This window comes from Chanos chanos, chromosome 14 (assembly GCF_902362185.1).
Source record: "Chanos chanos chromosome 14, fChaCha1.1, whole genome shotgun sequence".
NCBI lineage: Eukaryota > Metazoa > Chordata > Actinopteri > Gonorynchiformes > Chanidae > Chanos > Chanos chanos.
The window spans coordinates 21,101,798-21,104,297 of NC_044508.1; the positions used below are offsets into that span (position 1 = coordinate 21,101,798).

At 39.2% G+C, this 2,500-nt stretch overlaps 1 protein-coding gene across 1 annotated transcript in view; it reads right to left on the reverse strand.

Moving 5' to 3' along the window:
• Nucleotides 1–2,500, reverse strand: part of dnajc6 (DnaJ (Hsp40) homolog, subfamily C, member 6) — a 31,398-nt gene that overhangs the window by 17,719 nt on the left and 11,179 nt on the right. The window contains exons 3-4 of the mRNA XM_030791887.1: nt 416–465; nt 155–303 (exon numbers count right to left, since the gene is read on the reverse strand). Coding sequence (XP_030647747.1) covers nt 155–303; nt 416–465 — 199 coding nt within the window. The remainder of the gene's footprint in view (nt 1–154; nt 304–415; nt 466–2,500) is intronic.

Below are 2,500 nucleotides of genomic sequence, written 5' to 3' on the forward strand. Positions count from 1 at the left end.
AAAGCTGAGCTAAGGTAGAACACTTGTAGACTCCAGTTGGTCACATGATATTATCAGAGTCAGGTTCAAACTATAGAGAATAGAGATTTCATGTCAGTGTGTCAAAGTCAACTACTCTCTGTTCTAGATGTTCTATAGCTGGTCATTCTCCTACCCGGTTGGAGAACTTGGCTCCACGATAGTTCCTCTGGGAGAGGTTGAAGACAGTGTAGTGATCTGCATGCCGTGAGTCCAGAAATGATCGTATATCCTCTACATAGTTCCTGTAGCCCATCTCCACCACCTCTGCAGGATATGACATCACTGAAATAACAACACATGCACATTATTTTAGGACAATCAAGCAAAAAATGTGTGTAAAATTTCTCACACTCCGGCGTCTTTAGGGAGCAGAGGAAACTGGATATTTACTCACCGATGATACGAGAAGTGACGTAGGCAATGTCCAACTCTCCTTTAGTGTATCTGTACAACACACAAAATCCTCATTAACACACCACAACACAAAACACTCATTAACACACCACAACACACAAAATACTCATTTACACTACAACACACAAAATCCTCATTTGCACCACAACAAACAAAATTCTCATTTACACTACAACACAAAACACTCATTAACACACCACAACACACAAATACTCATTTACACTACAACATACAAATACTCATTTACACCATAACACACAAAATCCTCATTTACACTACAACACAAAACACTCATTAACACACCACAACACACAAAAATCCTCATTTACACCACAACACACAAATACTCATTTACACTACAACACACAAAATCCTCATTTACACCACAACATACAAAAACACGCAAAATACTCATTTACACTACAACTCAAAAAATCCTCATTTACACCACAACACACAAAAATCCTCATTTACACCACAACACACAAATACTCATTTACACTACAACACACAAATACTCATTTACACTACAACACACAAAATCCTCATTTACACCACAACACACAAAATCCTCATTTCCATTACAACACACAAAATCCTCATTTACACTACAACACAAAACACTCATTAACACACCACAACACACAAAATACTCATTTACACTACAACACACAAATCCTCATTTACACTACAACACACAAATACTCATTTACATCACAACACACAAAATACTCATTTACACCACAACACACAAAATACTGATTTACACTACAACATACAAATACTCATTTACACTACAACACACAAATACTCATTTACACTACAACACACAAATACTCATTTACACTACAGCACACAAATACTCATTTACACTACAACACACAAATACTCATTTACACTACAACACACAAATACTCATTTACATCACAACACACAAAATACTCATTTACACAATACGCAAAATCCTCCCATATATTCCACATTAATATACTGAAAAGGGTTGTCACATTTCTGCTTCCACTCTGAGAGGATGTGGTGTGTGGGTGCAGATCTAAGCTGAAACGCTGAATTGTGTGGACAGGGATGTGTACTCAGAAGGGCCCAGCAGTAATTAATGAAATTAATAAAGGAATATCATTCTGAAATATATCAGTCATGTCCTTTTATAGTCTCATCACCCACTCCTCTCCACTCACATACACTACACACACTCACTCTACTCCACTCACCTACACTACACACACTCACTCTACTCCACTCACATACACTACACACACTCACTCTACTCCACTCACATACACTACACACACTCACTCTACTCCACTCACATACACTACACACACTCACTCTACTCCACTCACATACACTACACACACTCACTCTACTCCACTCACATACACTACACACACTCACTCTACTCCACTCATATACACTACACACACTCACTCTACTCCACATATACACTACACACACTCACTCTACTCCACTCATATACACTTCACACACTCACTCTACTCCACTCAGGTACACTACACACACTCACTCTACTACACATATACACTACACACACTCACTCTACTCCACTCACATACACTACACACACTCACTCTACTCCACTCACATACACTACACACACTCACTCTACTCCACTCACATACACTACACACACTCACTCTACTCCACTCACATACACTACACACACTCACTCTACTACACTCAGATACACTACACACACTCACTCTACTCCACTCACATACACTACACACACTCACTCTACTCCACTCACATACAGTACACACATATCACTCTACTCCACTCACATACACTACACACACTCACTCTACTCCACTCACATACACTACACACACTCACTCTACTCCACTCACATACACTACACACACTCACTCTACTCCACTCATATACACTACAGATATGTAGAAAACGCATGACAGTCTTATGTTGTATGGACTGAGGGTTTGGTAGTCAATGAGGTGTGTATGTGTGTGCCGAGTGGAGTTATATAACAGACTAGTCACTCAGATAATCACAAGTAATCCTCACACAC